General features: G+C 42.4%; 1 protein-coding gene across 1 annotated transcript in view; it reads right to left on the reverse strand.

Moving 5' to 3' along the window:
- Positions 1-370: 370 nt before the first annotated feature.
- Positions 371-21,496, reverse strand: part of ctnnbip1 (catenin, beta interacting protein 1) — a 30,068-nt gene continuing 8,942 nt past the window's right edge. Inside the window, exons 2-4 of the mRNA XM_079558625.1 lie at positions 18,845-18,959; positions 18,523-18,613; positions 371-1,129 (exon numbers count right to left, since the gene is read on the reverse strand). Coding sequence (XP_079414751.1) covers positions 1,071-1,129; positions 18,523-18,613; positions 18,845-18,940 — 246 coding nt within the window. The 5' untranslated portion in view covers positions 18,941-18,959 and the 3' untranslated portion in view covers positions 371-1,070. The remainder of the gene's footprint in view (positions 1,130-18,522; positions 18,614-18,844; positions 18,960-21,496) is intronic.

Consider the following 21,496-nt stretch of genomic DNA (forward strand, 5'->3'; position numbering starts at 1 on the left):
GATGTGGCAAAAAAGAAAAAAGTCATTACTGATACAAACTCTCCCTTTATCTGACCTCGGGACCGGAGCAGAGGACTAAACACTTCATCAAGCCAAGTGGAGATCGGTGAAGCAAGTATGGAAACGAGAAAATATTACTCATTTATTCCTCTAATTTAAATAACTAATTCACGGCCCTATTATTTTAATTGCTAGATGAGTGATTTGTTTGTTTTATTCTTTTATTTTTCCACTCATTTCACACCGATGAGATAAAAAGGTCTTGTCTTAATTCATCGGCCATTCCAAGCCTGACCAGGGGCCATGGTTGCCGTAGAAACAGCTCTTTATTAGCAAGGCGCCGCTCTGATTTTGACCCCCTTTTATCCATCGTTTAAGAATCCTGATTTTTGCAGTTGTTTTGTAAAATATTAAGTAGAAGTAGCAGCCAACAGTATAGCGTCTTGAGTATTGTTTGAAATGCACCAAAGAATATTGGACACTCGGACTATTCAATATGTAAACCACTGTAAGTAAAAGGCGCAAGGAAAAATATATTCGCTAACTGCCTGTAATATTTATAAACGAGGCCCCGGATAAAATTGAAAACGCCTTGAGAACAAATGACGCAGAAAGTAGTTTAAAATCTCTCCTTGACCTCATTGATCATTGCTCTGACCTGGTCATTTCTTTCTCCAGTGACCAGAAAATTAACACTGTCTCGAAAACAAAACCCAGCCCCCAGCTAAATTAAAAAAGCTAAAAACTTATTTCAATCACACATCTGGTGGGTGTTTCCAGCAGACGCCCTGTCGCCAAGACTTCACCCTCCCCCCCCCACCCCACAGTGTCCCACGTGAGTCAGTGCATGTCCTGTGCTGGTGTGTCCCGTTTCAGGATGCCGACGGGAGTGGAGGACAGAGCAGCGTCTCTTCCCCTCCTCTCCTGTGCTCTCCGCGGGACATTCCTGGTTCGCTCCTGAGCTCGTGGTGTAGGTGTCGGTGGAGTTTGGACTGTAGTGGGTCACTCTGGGGCAAGGAGGACGGGGCGGGGTGTGGAGCAGTGCAGCAGTACATCGAGGAGGGCCTGGGTCACTGCCGGCGGTCCTCTGTCTCTGACCGCGAGAACGCCATTACCACGTCCTCCGCACCTGGAAGGACAAAAGACGGGCGGGGTTAGTGCCACCTCATGTATGTTATTGTGTGCACAGAGAGGGCTATGTTTTATTTCACAAATTAAAAATTAGAAAGGCTTCCTCTGAAATGTTTCAACGTCCAAACGTGGGATACACTGCAACTGGATCGTATAAATTATAAGTGGACTTGTTACAAAGTAGGGGTGGGAACCTCTGGGTACCTCACATGGCTGACGATAACAATCATCTCACAATACGCCGATACTGCGATATATTGCACAAAAATAACCTAAGATACGTCACGATTAATAAAAAAACATGCTACTTTTAACCTTAATTTCAACATACCACATATTATTCATCATTTACATTTCTTTTCATGTGTACCCCTTTTATCTGTGTGTATAAATGATCCCAGACTTACACACTGAAAATGGGTCTATGGATCCGCCAGTGACTTCATTTACATTTAAATAAACAAGAAACCACAGTCCTTTTTAAAAAGGAATAAATCAAGCCCAAATTCATCTTTTTTTTATAAATATAAAATTAAAAGTAAATCATTTGTGTGACAGTGTTTGGTCCAAGTGCTTAAAACTGTAGTGCTGCCCCCTGTTGCCCTGACTGAATTCTTGATCATTGACCTCTATAGACCAATGGCCGCTGGCTGCTCTGCTTTTTGGCAACAACACTAGGGGCTTCCATTGCTGTAGTACCTCCACATCGCCGCTAGTCTCCCATTGAAATGCTTTGGACTGTAGACACGTGAAAGCATTTCCAAAGCGTCCCTAATTTTCTTAAACTTTCTACAGCTAGATATTCCTCCTGTGATCCCGCTGGGTTAGTTACAACTAAAGAATCCAGGCTGGTTTTCGTAAGAAAAAATGTCAAAATCTCGTACTTAATGAGGGCTGGACTGTTAGCATTGGAGCAGCGCGAACTACACGTCACTCTAGTTGACGTGTAGTTCGTGCAAGGGCCAAGTCTATGTGATCCCGCCCCTGCCATGATTTCCCCCTCGAGCGTAATCATTGTGGCAAACAGGGAGGAGTGAGCAGGAGACGTCTATTCTTTTTAACGGTCTATGGTGAAAACAGTGGAGCACTGCGGTATCATCGTCCCACAAAACACCGCGATATATCGGAAAATCTATATATCGTCACACTCATATTACAAAGTGGCCTATAATACAGCAGAACAGAAACATAAAAGGAACAACGTGACCTCAATTCATTTTATATGGGGTCCAAAACTTCAAGGTTACATTTTCTGAATGGTGAATATGAAATTCTACCATCAGGAAGACGGTACAGAGCACACACCGTTTCAAGAGCAACAGACACAAGCTCTCATTCCTCCTGTGTCTCTTTTAAACAAACAAAAGGATAAAGAGCAAGTGAAGAAATTGTATTGGATTATTGTGATGTACTGGTTGTAACTGACAAACTGAATTGTTTTACATGAATGGTTGTACTTTATGTGTGGCAGCTGCGGGCAATGAGCACAAGACAAATTTCCTCATTGGGAACAATAAAGGCTATCAATCAATCAGTCAATTCAAGGTAACTGTGTTTACACTCATAGGTAGATTTGTTTGGCTGTTAAACCAGATATGAAATCTCATCCATGAAGCAACTAAACAACTGCGCAACCTAATGCTAATGCTCACCTTTTCAAAACGTCTTCTTAACTATGGTCAAAACCAGGGGCGGACTAGGACTAAAAAACGGCCCTGGACTCTGACCAGCCCGGCCCAAGTTAGTGTAAACATACGCGTCCACAAAGACATATTTTTACATCAATTTATAACAGGCCTAATTTTTATTGTGCAATTGCTGTGTCACCAATAGGCGCTGGCTGCTCTGCTTTATGACCATGACACTGGGGGCCGCCATTGCTGTAGTGCCTCCATATCGCCACTAGGCCCCCATTGAAAACACTAGACTAGGCTAGAAATTCCTCCTGAGATAACGCTGGGTTAATCACAATTTAAGAAACCAGGCTGGTTTTCGTAAAAAGAATTTTTGAAATCTCGTACTTAATGAGACTCGGACTGTTAGCATTGGAGCATCGCGAGCTACACGTCACGCAAGGGCCGAGTCTACGGTGAAAATCCCGCCCGTATGTCCTTTTTAGGAACATGCTTCGTCAGAGCTGGGGAGGGGGAGTCTGTAAATCTGCCATGAATTCCCCCACGGCCGTGGTCATTATGGTAAACGGGGAGGAGTGAGCATAAGACGTCCATATTTTTTTTACAGTCTATGTGTGTCACCAATGAACAACAGAGCTGTTAAACAAATAGAATAGAGATGTTTTAATTTTTTTTGCTGCTTCGCTGTGCAATTGCAAGGCCAAGTAGCAGCACCCCCTTACAGACTGATGGCCCTCAAGCCAGCAGCCCTTCTGTGCTCCTCCAGAATGGACCTATGGCCAGTCCACCCCTGGTCAAAACTACCGTTCACAGAGGGAACGCAGTTGCTCAGGCTGGACTTTGTGCCTCTGTAGCAGCTCTGAGACAAAACTATTGCTCTTTTCTCTTAAAACACGACTCACTGTCTGACTTCAGGTGTGAATCAAACCTCCCATAGCAATTAACATTTGTCCTGATCCGTGTGCGACTAAAAAACCTTTCGCAGATAAACTAAAAACCAGCAATGACTAAGGCGCTCCCTTCTGCAACCCTGCTTTGAGAGGCTTAAAATCATGACTCAACAAACCGATCGCAGGTCATTTTGTGGGTGGAAACTCCTGCCTCACAATAAACAGTAACTTATTGCTACATTTGTGAAGCTAATAAGACAAATGGAAGCTTCTATTGTTTGTACTGACACGCAACCCTTGACCTTCCGCCAATTGAGCAACTGCAGCCGAAGAGATTATTTTGGGATCAATCAAATCTATATTTAGAGCTCTCTGCTTGTCATCCCAAACTAAATTTAGTCCGATGTGCAAAGTGGGCGCAGAGCTCACACTCTATGGGGGATTCTCAGCTTGTTAAATCCTGTCTTGTGTGACGGTCGCACAAAAGGCACGAACAGTAAACACCCGTGAAAATCCATTTGCAGCATGCAGGTGAATTTATGTATCGCCATGTTCAGCCAACACCTGCCGTCAAGGAAACAGTTGATGGGAGACGCCGCAATGCACCGCGAGACCTGCTGACAACGGCGCTCTGCTCGGCAAAGATTAGGCTTCACAGATGAGAGAACAATACCCCACAAGGCTACAGTCTGGGAGATGCTGTATCCAGCCCGGCCAATTCTGTGCACTTGCTCAGTATGTAAAAATGTAGTCCAGTGCTCCGGTCTCTGCACTGGCTTCCTGAGACTCAAAGAATAGACTTTAGGGAGGGGTCTCCTGGTGGTTCCCAGAGTCAGGACTAAACACGGTGAGGCTGTGTTTCAGTTTCATGCAGCTAAAATCTGGAACAGTCTGCATGAGGATGTGAGACAGGCCTCAACTCTGACAATGTTGAAATCCAGGCTGAAAACAGTTCTTTTCACCCATGTAGAACAACTGAAAGTATTTTATCTGCACTCTTGCACTCTCGCTTCACAGCTAGAAGGTCCCGGGTTTGTTTCCCACTTGGACGGGGCCTTTCTGTGTGGAGTTTGCATTTTCTCCCCGTGTCTGCGCAGGTTTCCTCCGGGTACTCTGGTTTCCCCTACCACTAAAAACATGTACAATAGGCCAGGATGAATGATGTATGATGGTGATGAGAGGGACCATTGGTGCAGACGTGTGCAGTCGTGACAGTGCTTCTGTCAGTCTCCCTCAGGGGAAACTGAAGTTACAAACGTAGTTTACCACCACCGAGTATGGAGTGAATGTACAATTGTCTCATGTAAAGCGCTTTGTGACTATGTCTGTGAAAGGCGCAATATAAATAAAGATCTTCTTCCTCTTCGTTATTAATTATTTTTTTTGTTGATGTTTTATTGATTTTATCTCTTTTCTTGTAATTTTATGAAACTGTGAAACACTTTGAATTGCCTTGTGTATGAATCATGCTCTACAAACAACCTTGCCTATGTGTTATTGTAACGGCTATTAAATCTTGATTTCTTTTTAATTAGCAAAGTGAATATCCAAATGTCTTGCTCCACAGGTCTGAAATTAATTTGAAGAGAGCCGAGGCACAGGTTTTGCCAGAACCCACCAGGACACTGTGAGGTGGCTTCATTAACACGCAGCCAAGTGATTCAGCGGCTTTGGTCCAGGCTCACACCTGCTGAGAGGAGCTTTAACGCATTTTCAGGATTCAATTTTACAGAACAAGGCCTATTCAGTTAGATATGTCATGTGACAATGCTTTACTGCAGGTTGAATTCAGGGGGGGTTCACATATCAGACCATGCAATGAAGTTAATTAATTTTCAGATGGATCGGAAACAGCAGCCCTGATACTTGCTCACTATAGGTCACATTTCCACGTTTTCAAGGTGAATATTCTATGAAGAGTTGATAAGTTGCTATGAAATAAGGTTCAGCTATATCATACTGTCCCCATAGGGAAATATGTCTTTGGCAATTGCTCCCAACCTTTCAGGATCAGTGTGTGACCCCAATGCAGCGTCCGGTGACCTCCAGATCGCGAGGTTTGGTCATAACGTCTATGGTCAGGAGAGGGTCAGCCTACTGTGCATATAAAAACACTTAGCAGGGCTCATCCAGATTAAAAACATCCCGATTTGGTTTTTCGTGTTGTTTGTTGGAAATGAAAGTGAAAGAAATTAGCTCAGGTTGTTGATTATTACTTTGAATAACTGGGTAGCATCACCGCGCCGAAAACTTGCTAAAACAATGAGTCACTCCTTTGTTCCCTTTTCACAGATTTCCACCTCCCGTTGAAAAGCTTACCTCTCATAAGTCGAGTTTACAGAGTTTTGTCATGCTCTTGTTTCTCTCTCATAAACACCATCAACACCTTCAACACCTTCACAGACAGATGAGAGCATTTCCTGCACCTTATGCACCGCTGCTATAAAAAGCCCGCCCTTCGCCACAGCGCCCAAGAGCTCACTACATTTAATTATTGTGGATGTATGAATGTAGGCCAAGAGACTGGAAGCTTCCTCTCGTCGAGTATTTGGCACAACAGGCGGACGCTCTCATCCCAAGTCCAAAAAAAATATTGCATTTTTGGTTTGAAGCTCGGCTTTATGTTTATGCGGAGGATTAATTAGGACGCCGCCGTTTGCATCCGACTATCCCAGCTTAAAGCAAAAGGAGGGGAATAGCGTGGCTTTTAAGATGACGTTTTTTACATGTGCTTCCTCGGGGCGAGCGCACTGGTCTGGCAAATGAGGTTATGGCAAATTACAAGCCCCTAAACGCTGACAGACTGTTGTTAGGCTTCGAACAGAAAGATGGCACGTAAATCACTGGTTTGTACAAAGGCAGTTATGTAACGTCACACAATAGGGACTGCATAACTTCGCAGCTCAAGTTTGCGGCATTATTTGTCTCAGTTTTAGCTAGGTGTGTCAAAACACAGTCTTAGAAAGTCTAATCCTACAAGATTCATAGTTTAATGTGAGAAAAATGGTCCCTCTTAGTCTTAACAGGCTCAATGTAATTCTGCCTTGTGGATGCCATTTTGAAATTGACTTTCATCAGTCAATGCAAATCTTAAATATCGTGCCTGGTAGGTTTTCCTCAGGTAAAGCTACACTTCCCACTGAAACGATACTCAGCCATGTGAGCCTGAAATTAATCCCAAAAGACCTAAGCACTGGCGGGACCCTGGGGCAACTGTCTGGACTATATCGGTCTTACTGGGACACTTTGCTGCGAGCTGTTTTAGGCCTTGCTCTCACCATAAACACATTTAGACAAGTCCGCGCTGCCGGGACAGTCCCAGAAAGCTGTTGCCTAGCTACTGATAAGGCTGCATCAGCGGACCGCAGAGAATAAACCAATCGGAAAACACATGCAGGGTTTGGTATCCTCCCCGCAGCGCACTGATCCCCCCCCCTCCCCCTTCCCCCTTCATCTGACAGAGGGGCAGAGTGGGATGCCCCGGACACTGGATTACATAAGAACAACACGCTCGTCACGTTTGTTTTCCATAAATACACCCAGAGGAGGAAAGTCCATCATCGTCCGCCTCTGCTCTGGAAAGCATGATTCATAATATCACAATTAGTGGAGCATAAACTAATGTCTCAGATATCTGTCAAATATAGAAATTTAACATCATTAGTGCCAGACTTTTGGGGAAAAGGGCACAGAATTTTTAGATCCCTGCATTATATAATTTGCATATGTATAAAAAGTATTAATTGGAAACTTTATGTCTTTGATTTCCATAAGACATGATCATTTATATAACCGTCATAATGTCAGAGCTGATGGGAAACTTCAGAAACAAGGACAGTATAATCTGAATATTGGTAACATAATTTGGAAATGCTAATGTGGGGAGTTAAGACAATAAATCATTTTATACTCACCACTGCCACCTCAGGCCATATGTGTAACTGCAGCTTCTATATTAAGCTCGTGCACGACGGCACTTCGGACCAAATTAACACATTTTTGAGTGCAGGATTTTAGAGGCAATTGTGGTGAACAGGTCTGAGCTCATTCTACACATTAGGACATTGTTGGAACATGTAGGGGATGAAAATACATCATTCTAATATTTTTAAACTCTGTACAGTCCCTTTAAAGCAGAACTAACTAACTTTCCTACTTTAATACATCCTTTTCATAGTCCCTCTGAGGTGAATACAAGTGTTAATGGGATGATTGTGGGGTCTTTCATCTCCCCCTGGTGTCTCTGGCCAGAAAACCACCCTTGCAGCTTTCCTGCCCCGACCCGGGAGCCCCAATACACACTAATGGAAAACATTTCCCTCCCTGCTCTCAGTTGTCGACAAAATCACTTTTGGTTTGCATTTCTGAGGTTCATGACAGGGCACAGGTAAGTCCTGACTGTATTCGGTTTATCACGATCAGAAGAAGCTAACAGGCTAATGGGAAAAGCTAACTGTGGGCTAGCGCCACTTAAAGGAATAGGCCACCGTTTTTATATACTAAGATATGTTCTTACCTCACTTTAGTCGAGTTAATATATCCCCGTCTGGTCATTGTCCGCGCGCTCTGTCACGCAAACGGAGCACATACGCAGCCTCTCCCATATGTGACATAGCTCCGAAAAAGCTCACGATAGAAGCTACCAAGCTCTTCCACGTGTTCCCTATTTAAATAAAGTTACGTGAAGTGTTTTCATGCGAAGTATATTTACACAGAAATGTAACGTGTCGATTTTATAAGCAAATAAAAAGGGGGACTATATTGTGAGGCGTAATGATACGAGGAGCACAGCGTCCGCGTAGTAACTCCTAAAGACTTCCCCCCGCTCACTTCCGTCAATAACCTTTAGGAGTTACTGCGCGGACGTTTTACTCCTCGTATCATTACGCCTCACAATATAGTCCCCCTTTTTATTTGCTTATAAAATCGACACGTTACATTTCTGTGTAAATATACTTCGCATGAAAACACTTCACGTAACTTTATTTAAATAGGGAACACGTGGAAGAGCTTGGTAGCTTCTATCGTGAGCTTTTTCGGAGCTATGTCACATATGGGAGAGGCTGCGTATGTGCTCCGTTTGCGTGACAGAGCGCGCGGACAATGACCAGACGGGGATATATTAACTCGACTAAAGTGAGGTAAGAACATATCTTAGTATATAAAAACGGTGGCCTATTCCTTTAAGCAGTATTTACAGCCAAGTCTAAGTGGAAAAAATATATCAGAAGAAGCTAACAGGCTAACGAGAAAAGCTAACTGTGGGCTAGCGCCAGTTTAGCAGTATTTACAGCCAAGTCTAAGTGGAAAAAATATATCAGAAGAAGCTAACAGGCTAACGAGAAAAGCTAACTGTGGGCTAGCGCCACTTTAGCAGTATTTACAGCCAAGTCTAAGCGGGAAAAAAATATCTCAACCCATCACAATGTACAATATCACTGCGCATCTAACTATAAAGCGTTTGAAACAATTTCATGAGTTTGCAGGTTAGTTTTCTGGCATTTCAGTGACGATGACACTGAAAAGTGACACTGCAAGTTGTGAAATGAGCCATTAAACCCATCCTTGTGAATAATTAAAACCACAACTAACATTTTAGTTTAGTGGCTTCCTCTGTCATTGTTTGTGACATCACGCATATTAATGAGGCCACAGTTTCCACCGTCGATAATGGCCGAAGGTGGTCGACACTTCTGCCAGGACAGACGAGGGCGGCACCAAGCCGGGATTTAAGTGTTTTTCAAAAGAATTCTCCAAATGTCAAAATAACGTGTCTTTTGGGTTTTGTGTTTTCTTTCTCTTTCATGTGTACTGAGGAAATAAAACAAAACCTGTCAACAATATCAAAGTGCAACACTTAATATTCATCACAACTCATCGAAATCCAATCAGTCCCTCCCTGGGCATCGTGACAAAAGCAGTTTATCTCGGCCCAGTGGGTTTCAAATTGACATTACAAACACAACTCCAATTGAATATTGAACAAAAACAAAGCTTATATTACACATTTTTTGCTGTTTAAATGGAAAAGCAATACCTTCTGCTTCTTATTGAAACATCAACAGATTTTGTAAGACTGTAATGTTTGCTAAATTTGCAAATCTAACCATATCTGGATCAGAGGTGTAAAAATGAACAGATGCAGCTGAAATTCACTCAACAAAAACAAACCAGTAATGATTTTTCATGTTGTTTCTTGTTTTGCCCAAACAACAGCGCGTAGCTTTGACAACGTAAAGCTGGTGTGTGGATCGATGTGTGGTGGGGAGAAGGTGAGGCTAAAATTAGAAATGAAAGCACAATGTTCAAGAGGCAGGTGTTGATGTGAGAGCACTGTTAGATCGACCGAAAGAAGAGAGCGTTTGATGTTAAAAGTCTTCTCCCGAAAATCGCCCGGGGCCTGGGCTCACAGCAGAGGTGGGCCGGGAGGACGGGGCTCCAGCTCACAGTTCGAGGTGGATTAAAGCTTCAGATGGATTCGCGCCCGAGGTCTGTGCGGGGTCAGTCCGGAGGAGAAAGGGCCCCCTCGCCAACAAGAGCAGCGGGGAGCGGGTCAAGAGACACAACACGCAGCAGGGGGTCTGTGTGGTCCCGATCAACAAACATCAACATCAGAAAACACTCTGCGCATTTTAAATCATTTTGAAAGAGCTGTACAGACAAAAGGCTAATCGCGGCTACAACTTAGGGACTTTGTATCACACTGAAAATAGGAAGACAATTTCTATTTAATGTTCATTTTTGGCTACTTCAAGACAAGTACAATATATTTGTACATTGTAATGTATAATGGCAAAATCTGGCATCATTTTACAGGGGAAAAAATCACTTCGCCGCACTGAGACCGGCACTTGATAAATCAGTCTAAGTGGTCTATCTATCTGAGTTAAGAACAAACGAAAGCAGGAATCGATACTTGGCAAAAGAAGTTCCAACAAAAGGGAGCTTCATCATGTCTCCCGAGGCTTTAGTTCAAACGACAGGTCGGAGGACGCTTTGTGAGGTGGACAAAAAGGAACAAGATCGTGCATTGAACGCTTGGAGCAGCTCTGATATCCGAAACTACCCCTTCCATTTTCTTGAGGGCCTTGAAGAGTTTGAAGAGTTAACATGTTGTCGTCATTAGCACCGAATAAGCCCCAGGCCCAAACGGCACCTGCTACAGCGAGCCGAAACGCCAGAGAGGGAGAAGCTGCTTTTCCCAGGACGGCCAGGATCACTATGGAAACCCTCGCTCATCCGCTTTTCACTCCGCCAGCCCCCTGAGGGGTGTCACCTTCCTCGTCAAATCAGACAGGATAACAAGCGCATCCATAGTTGGCTGTGAGTGGGTACATTGTCTAATAAGTAGCATGCCAAAAAGAAAAGTGTTGGATTTGCAAGTTTATCCATATATACACTATATATATGAGCAATTAAGTGTATAATGCCGACGCCACACTTTATCAATCACCAGTGTGCGATTGAAGAGCCTGAAGAGCCTATAGTTTAAAATGGAGGTGGAGGCAGGTAAGAATTCCAGGATGATAACTATTGGTATCTGTCAAAACTCAGACTTTTTATGATCTATGGCTAATATCTCGGTCTTTATTAGGACAATCCACAGGAAAACAAAAATGATCACAGTGAAGTCTTCTCGGTCAGCATACCAAAAGTGGACACAATATTCAAGAACCTTTACGTGACCTTGGTCAGATGAAAGGACCCTCAGCCAAATGTATCAATTTTATTTTTTGAACATTTCTTTCTCTGCTATAGAATAGAGTTGCATTGGTCTCTGCTCTCCATCTGAAATCATGAAATTCTAGAACGCAACCTTATGGCGACCTCCAATATGTGTCTGCTAAAGACCGGTAGACAAGGAAGAAATTATACGATTTTGGGCACATTTTTAGATATAGATGAGATACCAACTCCTGTCACAAGGGGTCAGTAAAAGTATTTCGATAGTTGAGTAACTCTGAGGCCACAACTTATAAAGCATTTACGCATCCAGCAAAGAAGTGTATTCAACATGTTTGTGCTCTTTGCTCTACTTATTATTTTGTCTCCACAAACGGGAAAAAAAAAACCCTGTCTCTGTAATAATTTAAGATAGACTCCCGTGTTGCCTTGCTCCATCCCAATTCTCACCTTAACCACAACAAAAGATAATGAAAAACACATTTCTGCTCTGCTGGGCGTTTGGTAATGAATCCCTCTTTGGCCTGATTAAAATTGCACAACAAATTTCTGTATTTGCATGAATGCTAATGAGCCAATTAAGACCATTTGAAATGTAAATCTGGTGACCTATCGAGAGTGAGAGGGGGGGGAAAAAAAAAGCGCCTTTCTCCAAGTTGTACGTCTCAAAGCAGAGGAACTGGCTAAGATTTGATAAGAAAATGAAATCTGTGAGAATAATTCAAGATGGAGCCCAGTTTCTCTCAGTAAAATGCAAATGAAATGTGCAAAGAGAAGTGCTAAAATATTCTGGGTGAAATCTGCACAGCACAATCATGTCACTGCAGACTTTATGTAATGGTCTGGTTATATTATTAGTAGCTTAAGCATGTTCTTCTATTGACCTGTGCATTAAAGACTTCCTCAAACGTTTGGGCCTCAGTGTCCGCAGACCACGTTTGCACAGCTTTCAATAAAAAAAAAGGCGTATCTTGCATAACCTGATTATTCTTAATAAGCAAATGGATAGCATTCTTTTGCAGAACGGGCAAACTAAGCTTCAGGTGATAAAAAATAATCACATTTTTGTTTTCCTGATAGTGATGAAAAACAAATGCTTTCCTCCAGTTTGATTTAAAGCAGTACTAAGTAACTCATGCCCCTAGAGACCATAAGAGCCACTGCAGGTGTCGTAGCACGTTTTTTTTACTCATTAATTGTCCGTGAGAGTAAATACTACGCTGACAGAAAAGACAAAGGAAGGAAAAAGAGGGATATTGTACATTGTGCCACACCTCTATGACACAATGGAGATCATTTTTTTCACTCAAACAGCTGTAAATGCTGATAAGCAGCGCGAGCCCACAGTTAGCTTTGCCCGTTAGCCTGTTAGCTTCTTCTTTGTGATTCTATTAGTGTGTATTGGTGGCTCCGACGCGGAGGCAGGGAAGTTGCAAGGGTGGTTTTCTGGCCAGGGACACCAGGAGGAGATGAAAGACCCCCCAATCATCCCATTAACACTTGTATTACTACGAAAAGGATTTGTTAAAGGAGCTACACCTGATTTTACTTATAGAGACGGTATGAAATTTACCTTGTCCTCCTTTTGCATATTGTAAACTCAAACGTTTTGTGGGGGAAACAGTGTGGATCATATTATAAAACATTTGTATACATTTCACTTTCAGGCTATTTTTCTAGCATTTTTGTGAAAGTAACCCCAAAAAGTGACGCTGCAAGTTGAGAAATATGCCTATAAACTTGTCCCTGTAAAGAATTCGGATGTAACAAATATATTAGGGAAGTCACAAATGAGTTACAGGCAAGTTACTTAGTTCTTCTTTAACACACGACAATCTTCCATTGTCTCGTCCAAACTCCAAAACTAGGTTCTGTTTCTGCCAAAGAAACAGCTGTAAACCGGATGATCATAAAGTCCCATGACGATTATTGAGATTGCCCAGCCCTACTTCAGGGGCAACATGTGACCCACCGTCCACAACCACCAGTTTGACGCGTCGGCAAGTTTTGTCAAAAGTAAGGTCATAAATCTTACTTTATCATACATCTGCTTGCTTCAATAGCAGTACTTAGGTTGAATAACAGCGTGAACAATAAAGAGTATTTCTCTATTCAGCAGTGGAGACGGCGGTGGCAGGTCAGAGCGGCCGCCGTAATGACCTGCATCAGACAAACTGACTGTGTTTCAGAGAAGTCTGTCTGAAGAGCGGGGTCAGACCAGGCTCACACTGATCACAATAAAGACCACCACTGAGCAAGTCTATGGATCCAAAATGGCGACGTTTGATGCAAGAGCACACACGGAATAACACGAATCGAGACTGGGCTTTATTTAGGGTTAAATACACCCAAGTACCACGGCTTCTATCCCTGACAAGTCACGTAACAGCAAATCTTAGGCAAGGACCGCATGTTAGGCAAGCAAATGGACAGATAAATAGTCTTGAAATAAAAGAAAAACCAATACATACAAATAAGTGTTTCCAAACTTTTGACCAGTGCTACATAAAAATGGATGAGAAAATATTCAACTTTGGACAAGGTGTTTGTATAGAGTCAGAACATCCACTTTATATAACCCTCTCTTGCCTCACATGAACAATCACCTGAACGTCATAACATTCATCTTCAACACGTCGACATGCATTAAACTACTGAAAAACTGTCAGATATTATACAAGAAATCAACACTTTCAAAGCAGTAATGAGGGCATGCTGGCTTACTCATTTCACATTATTTACATCAGTAAAATCAATGTGCAAATGACTCACTATATGGTTTATATTATAGATGATGAGTAACAATCTGTGTGTCCGTAAGTTGGCTCTTGTTTCCACTCTCAACACTTTGCATATATTTATTCTTTGTATTACTTCTTTGAATAGGAGAAACACTTCACCCTCCTCACAACATTTTCTCACTGTGTTCTTAAGCCTCGCCGTGGTTCATATGCAAAACAAATCAGTACGCCGCACGACGCTAACAAAAACGTCTTCTTTCATCTTATTCAGCTCTAAATAGGATCAAATAGCAGCCGCGCTGCTTTATTGCCCCACCTCCGAGCTTCTTCAATGCGCTGATGCGGTTTCCTATTGCCACGCGGTGCATATTAAGAGTGATTAACACCGTCTCCGCGCCGCCTAATCCCCGCGTTTTAGATGAGATGCAGACCACTAATAATTCATTGGCGGTGCGGGGAGATGGCAGAGCGCCAAAGTGACACTAAATGTGGCTGTTTTTTTGATGTTTAATGCACAGGCCCAGCACCTTCTTCAGTCAACATCAATTATTAACAGGGCTCTTCCTCGCGGTATCGACACGGCAGCACAGGCCTGGAGCGGTGAGCCTCCACTAAAGGACAACAAGGAGAGATCCCAGTTAACTGTATGACACAAATTACAGAAAGATGTCTCATGGAAACACCTGGCTGCAAAAGTAATCAATGGTTGCTATAAGAGGTTGACTGATATATCGGCCGATATGCGGGGATTTTACAATATCGGCAATCGGTCGATTTAGCGCCAACAAAAGCCGATATCTCCGGGACCGAAAGTGAGAGAGACTTTCCGTGCATTGGAAAGAGTGAAGTCAGGGCTTTTAAACGAGTCCTCCCACAACTTCCTAGGCCTCAGGGGAACAGAGAAACATCGCAATGAAAATGGGTTAGCTACAAGTTTGACTAACGCTAGTTAGTTTCACTAAACCTTGGTGAATATGAACATAATGCATGTCATTTTGATCATCAAGGGATTTGCAGCAATAATGAACTAATGGAGATTTTAAAAGATAAAATACTGGAGTTATTTTTCACATTAAAACAGTGCAGTTGTATTTACCAGTAGTGTCTGCAGAGTTGTTCCACGCCTTTTTCTTCCCTATTTATATTGTTTTTAGCTAATGTTTCGTCAATGGAAAATGTATGCTAACAGTGGATTTTCCAGAACTCTATTCTTGATTGTCGCGCCAAATACCGTGACTAGCAACAGTATGCTAATGCTAATGCTAATGACATTCAAATCAGCATCTAATCAAAGCTAGGGCAGAAACTATGATGGAATCACCTAAAGTAATAGAATAACATCGGCTACTGCTGGAGTGGCCAAGTGTTTATGGTTTTTACAGGATTATAGACCAGACATTTGGAAAAATCAATCAAAAATATTGGTCAAATATATCAGCTGAGCATATCGGCCTTAGAAAAACCCATATCGGTCAACCTCTAGCTACTATAAGCATTTCTCAACAGCTGCAGTTATTTAGGCCACATATACCACTGTGTATAAAACGTGCCGACCCGATTTAACCCTCGACAGACACGTGACGAACTGCACGTTGTCCTACTATTAGATCACAGCAGTTCTTTTTACCTTCTCTCAAATGTTAATGCTGCTCACACAAAATCTTGTCCAACGTGGAACAGTGTTATTTGACATTTAAGCAAAATGTCATGATGGTGATTGCGTGAAAATGTCCTCCTTAAACTACGCACTTCCATCTCCCCAGCCAATTTATCCCCGAAGTTACGAGCAAATCTGCGACGAAAAACACTATAATCACCTGTCCGTCTGCTGTGGCGGCACCTCGAGGTCAAACAACGCATTGACAGAACACAAAGATGACGGGGCCGAGATAAGCCACAGTCGTTTAGATCATTGACTCGGCAGGTCATTCAGAGATTCCACTTCTAGAGGTTTTGTAATGAAATGACTGGTGTTTTCAAAGCAATTATTCTGACTGGTGTGTGTTTTTTTTTTAAATAAAGCTGATAAGACTGAACATTTCATCTGTAATTAAACCATTTTCCACACACAAACAGAATGTGCAGATAACTTGTGAAAGGTTAATCTGTTATATTTTGAATCACCTAACTTCAGAACATGTTACACCAAGCTGCGATCCAAACAAAATAAAATATGCATTTCAACTTATTATGGTAAATGGACTATAGAACACGTTCCCACCTACTTTAGGCACTCAAAGCGCTTTACATCAAGAAAGCACTCACCCATTCATACCTCAATGCACTCAGACACAGACGCGTGAAGGAGGAACCGGGATTCGAACCATCGACCCTATGGTTATAAAATGACTCTCTACCATCTGCCCGACTGTTGCCCTAAAAATACAGTTTGTATAGGCCTGTATAATAATAGTTATCAGTCACTTCGATGTCAAAATGCAGTACTTCTTCAATGTTCTTTTGTTTACTATCAAAACCAAGAACCACTGCCCTTAAAGGTGCATTATGTAACATTTTATGTGGGAAAACAAGCTGATATTACTGCATATTTGAACTCTCAGGGACCCAGTGGATAAGGGTGGTCACCATAGCGCCTAGGATTAATTGTTTTTTGGGTTCCTGGTAAATTTTCTGTATGGAATATATGCATAATCATGGAGACGGATCCATCAGCAGAGAAAACCTACCAGAAACCCTAAAAACAATTGATCCTAGAGTGTCCTAGGGGTCACTATACTAGAAAGTAAAAGGTCAAATACAAGTTAATATCAGCTTTCTTTTCCTTGATTAAAAGTTACAGAATGCACCTTTAAAGATACTCTTGTGAGGAGTTGTCAAAAGTGTGTCTGTGTTATTTTAAACCCTCCCCTAAAAGTAAAAATCAGATCTATATCATTTGAAACAACAGCTGCCGCCTCTGCTCTGAGTAAAGGACACGGTCAAGGAGACGCTGAGCATCACTACAGGGCGAGCGGTGCATTGTGGGTAATTTTCCAGACTCTAAGCTCCCCCAAAGGGCAGAATATGATTATGGACTTCAAGACAGGGCCAGGGCTCAGCAGGAGGACAGCAGGCTCCATCTGAGCAAACAGTTAGAAGCCACAGATAATTTGATAGAGGAAAGCATCTGGATTCACCACCACTGCTTATGGAGGAAACTGCAGTGGGTCTGGGCAAGACTGCTCATCTTGTGCCCTCTAGTGGTCGGATCAGGCCACCCAATATCCACACAGCAGAGCCAAGTCAAATGTAGGGCTGCAGATATCAGGAAAATAGTGCGTTGTTCAATAAAGCCTCAAATTATACATTAAGATAATTCAAAAATGTGATAAAATCATGGTGACTTGAGAATCAAACTTGTGTACATCACCATGAATGTATTTTATTTTCTGTGTGTAATGATTCATAGTGTTGATGACGCACTATGTGAAATGTCGATTAATGCGTCCCTGTTCACATAAACTAATGAAATAAATATAAATAATAATAAATAATCAAGTCATGCATTTTTGTTGTATAATGTGAATTTCTCACTCAGAAGTCACACCTCAGAGGATGCGTATATGTTGTGGCTATTTTGCTGTATGGATAGTGCATCACTTTGCTGCAATAACAATCATTTGGTGATTTATTAAACAGGCCTTGCCAATTGCAAATATTTTAAGATGTCTGTATCATAGTCGTGAAGAAAATAACGCACATAGATACCCATGTATACAGTGTAATGTCAAGTAATCAAATGTACTTGTACCGCTGGAGCTTATTTCGATATTGTGAAAAATCAGTGCGATTGACACATTGCATCTCAAGTACCACCTCTCATCTGAGCAGTGGGGATGCGTCAGTCAGATTGTACAGCAGTGCCCTCTCATGGTCATTTTAAGCACCTCCCTGTCACGCAGACCACTGGTGAAGCGGAGATGCGCTCATGCAGACAGTGAGTCAGTGATTTTGAGAAGGCTGCTGTTTGCTTTATGACTAATGTGGGACTGAAGGGGCCCTGGTGAGGACTCAGGAACCTGCTGAGCCTGGGATACAGTAGACTCACTCAATGGGCAGGGATTTAGTCTTGTTTTTTCAGTCTGGGAGCAAACGAGGACTGTAAACCTCTGTTGATGTAAAAAATTATTGATAGACGGGTAATATAAACCCAGTCTCATAACACTAACTAAGTGGGGGGGAGGGGATGCAGAGAAAATAGTTTGGAAACTACTGTCCTACTGCATAGTTGTACCTCATTTAAACATTGAGCATGTTCGATGTCTGGAAAAGCACATTCATGCAAACTAAGGCTTTTTCATTTAGCTACTGGACAACTCAGGAGGCCATTTATAGTCCAAGCAAATTTTCTGAACCTCCAGCACAACTCTGACCCTAATCAAATCCAAGCACTTTAAGACAAGTGTTGCCCCGCATTAAGCCTAAATCTCCTCCAAAGCTTACCCTGGTCGATGTTGTGCTGCGGTAGTTGACTCATCTGACTGTGGACCACGCCAGCGTAGTTTCGGAGGAAAGCCTCTTCACTTGGCGTGAGCTGAAACCAAGACAGAAATCGTGTGCAATGAGACGGAAAACAGCCAAAATCAATACAGGGTTATTAGTGTGTATCGTGTTACTAATGAAAAAAGGAAGTGTCACATTTCAGGAAACCCCACAATGTCTATAGTGCGAGGGTTACATGATTTCATTACAGTCAATAGCAGTGTATAGTAGCTCTTCTTATACATTCGATTGAAAATGAAGTGAGTGAAGGAGCATTACTTACATTTGATCCCATTTTCTTGAGCATGAGCAGGACCCGCACTTTCTGTTGGACGTACATGTCTTCAGGAGACTTCCCCGGGGCCTCCTCGCGGTTCATCCCCTCTGCTCCTGCGGCTCTGCACACACACACAATGCAACATCTTTTTAACCAAAATAAACATCAAATCAGCCATTTTAAAGAGGTAAAGGCAGAATAGTTTCACGCTCTCGCCTCTCAGCCAGATGGTACCGGGTTCAATTACCGGCCTTTCTGTGTGGCCTTGTGTTCTCCCCACGTCTGAATGATATTCTGAATCTCAGAGGGACGTTCCTGGTTAAGGCCAAATCAAGAGCCATGCATTACACTTTTGGATCCTATTTACCATGGTCGTATAAATGAACTATGATCCAATACATCAGCAAAGATTAAAATGCTCTCGAAATACAGAGTGAAGACAGGTTTTTGTAACTATTCAATATTTACACAGGGTTTTAATGCTTTTTAATGCCCAAATACGCAAACATTTCATCAACAGAGGAAAGGGAATTGGACAAAATGGGAAACTTTTTAAACCAAAAATGTTATCAAAACTGGAACTGAATGTTTTTGACCATCATTTTGGTATGTTTGATGAACTTGTAAGGTAAAGAATTGTTGATCAGTGTCATTATCTTTCAATAAATTACGATTTAACGGCAGTTCGAATCAAATGTATTGCTTTTAAATGACATTTAAGGCCTTTTAATGTTTTCTAATGCATGTAAACAAAAGCACGCGCACGCCCCTTGTATATAATCCATACCAAAGGGGCACGTCGGCCTCTTCACAGTTTGAACCGCTGTCATTAATACTGCATGGCTGTTTTCACCCTGATCTCGCCGCTGCCTGCCACCCTCTGCCTCTCCCCTCCGTCTAACTAATGACCTATTTTCACTGTCAGTCTGCCACCGCACAAAATATAGCAAAACTGGGAGAAACACGGCGAGGGGGCGGTGGGGGGGTTTGGGGGCGCGGCTGATAAAAGGAACAGCCAGGGCCGATGTGGGCGATGACAGCGACTGCACACATACATCAAGTGCTGTCAGATGAGTTAGCGCCCTCCGCGTAAAGACTGACAAGCCGCTAAATGAAAGCTGAAGCATTTAAGAGAAAAACAATCTGCGAAATGTGTTAATATTGGGGGGGGGGGGTGTATAACATCAGTATGCAAGTCACGAATCGTCCTCCCTTCAAAACAATCTTTAGGCAGCCGCCACAATAGCTCGAGCAATTTATTATGGCCTCTTATCTATACAAAAGCCTGCTAATGCATGTCGACAGGCTGTTTGATGTGGGGTTATATTTAATTGAAGAGCCAGCCCGACGCTCCCCCCGGCCGCCCCCCCTCCCTGTCCTGTCCAGAGGGAGGGGGGCTGGACGGGGCACAGAGGCTGAACATTGGCTGGCAGCGTTTGGTGGCACTGGATTCAGATCAGAGCAGCTGGAGAGAGTGAATGGGCAGAGCATTCTTAATTATTACAATATACTATTGCAAATGTACACAACTACACTGTATTTCATGTTAAAAAATGATGCAAAGTCCATCACTTGTTCTGACACAATTGAGGATGCGCTGATCTGATACTGGCATCGGATATCGGAGCCGAAACTGGAAAAAATACGACATAGGGGATCGGCTGTGAATATTCGATACTGAACCAATGACTAAATCAGTGAATATGGGCATTTTGAAGCTCATTTTGACGCCTAGAACCTGGAGAGTTCCATCACTGAGTTAGTTTTAAAGCAGAACTAAGTAACTCATGCCCCCAGAGGCCATTAGTGCCACTGCAGGTGTCGTAGCATGTTGTGGTTTTTTACTCATTAATCGTCCATGAGAGTAAATACTACGCTGACAGAAAAGACAAAGGGACAGAGGGATATTGCACATCCAATTACACAATGGAGATACGTTTTTTCTTAAACTTAAATACTGTTTAAGAGGCGCTAGCCCGCAGTTAGCTTTGCCCGTTAGCCTGTTACCTTCTTCATGATTCCATTAGTGTGTATTTGTGACTCCAACCCGGTGGCAGCGAAGTTGCAATTGTGTTTTTTTTAACCAGAGACACCCTGGGGAGATGAAAGACCCAGTAATCATCCCATCAGCACTTGTATTACCCCCAGAGGGATTACGAAAAGGTAGTTATTAAGGTAAACAAGTTACTTAGTACTGCTTTAACCTAACTGATCTAACAACACATGCATCACTTTATGAAGGTCGCTAAAATTAATGTAACCTAATAGTCTCAGCCTGTCTTATACCCAATGATAGTTAGTGTAGATCATTGTTTCCCAACCAGGGGTTTGGGGACTTGAAACTATTTCAGATTCAAAAAAGGGGGAAATTGAACATAATTTTTTTATAGGAAAAGCTATATTTTTCTGTAAAATGTGTTGCCTTGGGAGAATTTTATGTTTATTTTGACCGAACATTGTCCTTTTTCTTACAAATACCATTTTTAAGTAATTACTTTTTAAATAAACTGCAACACCCCTGAGGTAGGGGGTACAAGGACGACCATTGAAAGGCCCAAGGGGTACACAAGACAATAAAGGGTGGACACCCCTGGTGTAGATAACTGTTGTGTAATGTGTGTCCATTACTTTATGAATAGATACAATTGATCTGTAACA

This window comes from Gobius niger (assembly GCF_951799975.1).
Source record: "Gobius niger genome assembly, chromosome: 6".
Classification (NCBI taxonomy): domain Eukaryota; kingdom Metazoa; phylum Chordata; class Actinopteri; order Gobiiformes; family Gobiidae; genus Gobius; species Gobius niger.